A 2,500-nucleotide genomic window follows, 5' to 3' on the forward strand; every position below is an offset into this window, starting at 1 on the left:
ACCACGAAACGACCGGTCCTCCCCTTCCACCAATAGTGAACGTCTGATCCACAGATCCCAACACTTCCGATTCGGATCAACACCTCTGATAATAGGAAAAAAAAATATAATTTTGAAAAACCATCCTAGTATGAAAAAACAAACAAATAAATAATAAACTGTAGGAGACATTAAAATTGTGGGTACACTTAAGCATACTGTTGTTTCCTTATTTCTTTTCCTCGCTTGGCTATTTTTCCTGTTAGAGCCCTTGGGATTATAACATTCTGCTTTTCCATCTAGGGTTGTAGCTTACTAGCTAGCTAAGTAGTAGTAGTAGTAGTAGTAGTAGTAGTAGTAGTAGTAGTAGTAGTAGTAGTAGTAGTAGTAGTAGTAGTATGGTTATATACACAGACGACAGCAGTCCGGGTTTTGAATATGAAGATCATAAATGAATATATTGAGTATAAGAAAATAGGAACATTTTGATAATCAGCAGACAAACTTGCACCTTTTATTGATTATGTAAAACCCACAGTTTTTAAAAAAACAGTAAGAGCAAATTGACAGAAATGTGTGCTTGAGTGTAGCCAAGATTAAGACTGACAGGAGTGAATAAACTTCAACGGCACTGTTAGATTTGCCCAAAGCTCATTTAGTCACAGTATGCATGGGCACGTACATTTGTGTACTTAAGTAAAACATAAACAAATATAACAGAAAACAGGATTCATAACAGATCCAAAAATTTAACGTTGCGTTACATTTTACACAAGTAATAACTAATATTAAATATTTCTTTGAGTTTAAAAACCATAGAAGTTAAAATTGGTTCCTTGTTAAAAACTTATTAAAGTAAAAATAATCAGTTTAACTACAATAAAACAGTACTTAAAGAAAATATAGTTTCAAGATAAATTCTGACAGTATTTCTTCAACTTCCTTGAAAATTGTATAAAAATTGTAAAACCAATAAATTTAAAAAATAACTAAAATTAGATTTTCTCCTACCTCCGCTTCCAGGTGTTGGTATTGGCCTTTGCTCCTAGAAAACAATAAAATGTTGAATGTTAATTTAACTTTAAAACAACATTAAAAGCCCAAGATTTAATACATGTCATCTAAAACCCTAGATATGCATAGAACATAAAATAATCAAGTTAGATAACTTTCGTATGATATATCTTCCAAGTTAGAATGCTAAAAGTTCAAAGTTGCAGCAAATGTTTTTATGTTGAACAGACTGACATGAGTCTTTTTATAGTTTACATATGACATATCTGTTTTGATGTTGCTGGTTTTAACATATTTTATTGTTAATTTTTTCTCATATCATTTATTCATTTCCTTATTTCCTTTCCTCAATGGGCTACTTTTCCCTATGGGAGCCCTTGGGTTTATAGCATCTTGCTTTTCCAACTAGGGTTGTAGCTTACCTAATAATAATAATAATAATAATAATGATGATGATGAAATAATAATAATGAAATAATAATAATAATAATAATAATAATAATAATAATAATAATAATAATAATAATAAATCACGCACAAAACACGCAGTGTTGTGTACACCGTGTAGTGAAAATTACTTTAACCTAATATAGATGTCTGACAGAAATACAGACGACAAGAAGTAAAAAACAGAGTAGGCCTACCAAACACATATCGTCAGTTTGCGACTTTTACTTTTAAGCACGCTCTTTTTAAATAAAAATTAAAGATTCAAAATTCTAAAGAGTGATGGAACACTAATGTATTTCGACAACAAAATACGAGTTCTAATCATTGTAAGTATTTTCAACCTAAAAAACATTCTGGTTGATAAACAAACTAATCATAGTCCAAAAAGGAATAGCTACTACCAGATGAAGTAGCGCTCTCTCTCTCTCTCTCTCTCTCTCTCTCTCTCTCTCTCTCTCTCTCTCTCTCTCTCTCTCTCTCTCTTTCTCTCTCTCTCTCCTCTTCTATAGACCCTGACCTACCCAAATAAGAATCTTTCTCAACATCACAACAATCAATGTTACACAAAAGGACTCTTGAGCCATTGAGAAGGCTTCACACCTAGAGTCTAGCCTCTAAGGATGTACGATGTCTCACAGAAACTGATGTATGATAACTAAGCTACTGTTACCAAGTTGCAGAAGCACGTGCATTATTGGCTACCACTTAAAGCAATGCCAGTTAAAGAATACAAAGATTGAAAGAAATACACTAACTTAAACAGAATCTATCCTATATAAAAAAAAAGTAACTGAAACAACTCTGAAAAAAATAGACTAACGCAGAGCATAAATGAAAAATAAATATTATTTGTAGTAAATGTTGGTAAGTAAAAACAATTGACTACCGGTTTCGATGAATTAGAACTCAGGAAAACAATGAAAAGTACATCTTCTTGAAAAAGATACCGTGGACGATTCCCAGATAGTATTCAAGTCAAGTGTAACCCATTTTGCAGACAAAAAATTACTAACTGATTTTACTTACGTCCAATTTACTAATTTTACTTATAAGAAGT

General features: G+C 31.6%; 1 protein-coding gene across 6 annotated transcripts in view; it reads right to left on the reverse strand.

The window, feature by feature from the left end:
* The window catches only part of LOC137624255 (sorbitol dehydrogenase-like), a 49,815-nt gene that overhangs the window by 43,594 nt on the left and 3,721 nt on the right, over window positions 1–2,500 (reverse strand). For 4 of the 6 annotated variants that reach the window (XM_068354782.1, XM_068354781.1, XM_068354780.1 and 1 more), the window contains exons 3-4: window positions 991–1,024; window positions 1–85 (exon numbers count right to left, since the gene is read on the reverse strand). The exon at window positions 1–85 is cut by the window's left edge and continues 80 nt beyond it. In XM_068354782.1, coding sequence (XP_068210883.1) covers window positions 1–85; window positions 991–1,024 — 119 coding nt within the window. Of the gene's footprint in view, window positions 86–990; window positions 1,025–1,964; window positions 2,071–2,500 lie in introns of those variants that run through there. The other 2 variants (XM_068354778.1, XM_068354777.1) reach the window with 1 other exon arrangement.

The sequence above is a fragment of the Palaemon carinicauda genome, chromosome 31 (genome assembly GCF_036898095.1).
Source record: "Palaemon carinicauda isolate YSFRI2023 chromosome 31, ASM3689809v2, whole genome shotgun sequence".
NCBI lineage: Eukaryota > Metazoa > Arthropoda > Malacostraca > Decapoda > Palaemonidae > Palaemon > Palaemon carinicauda.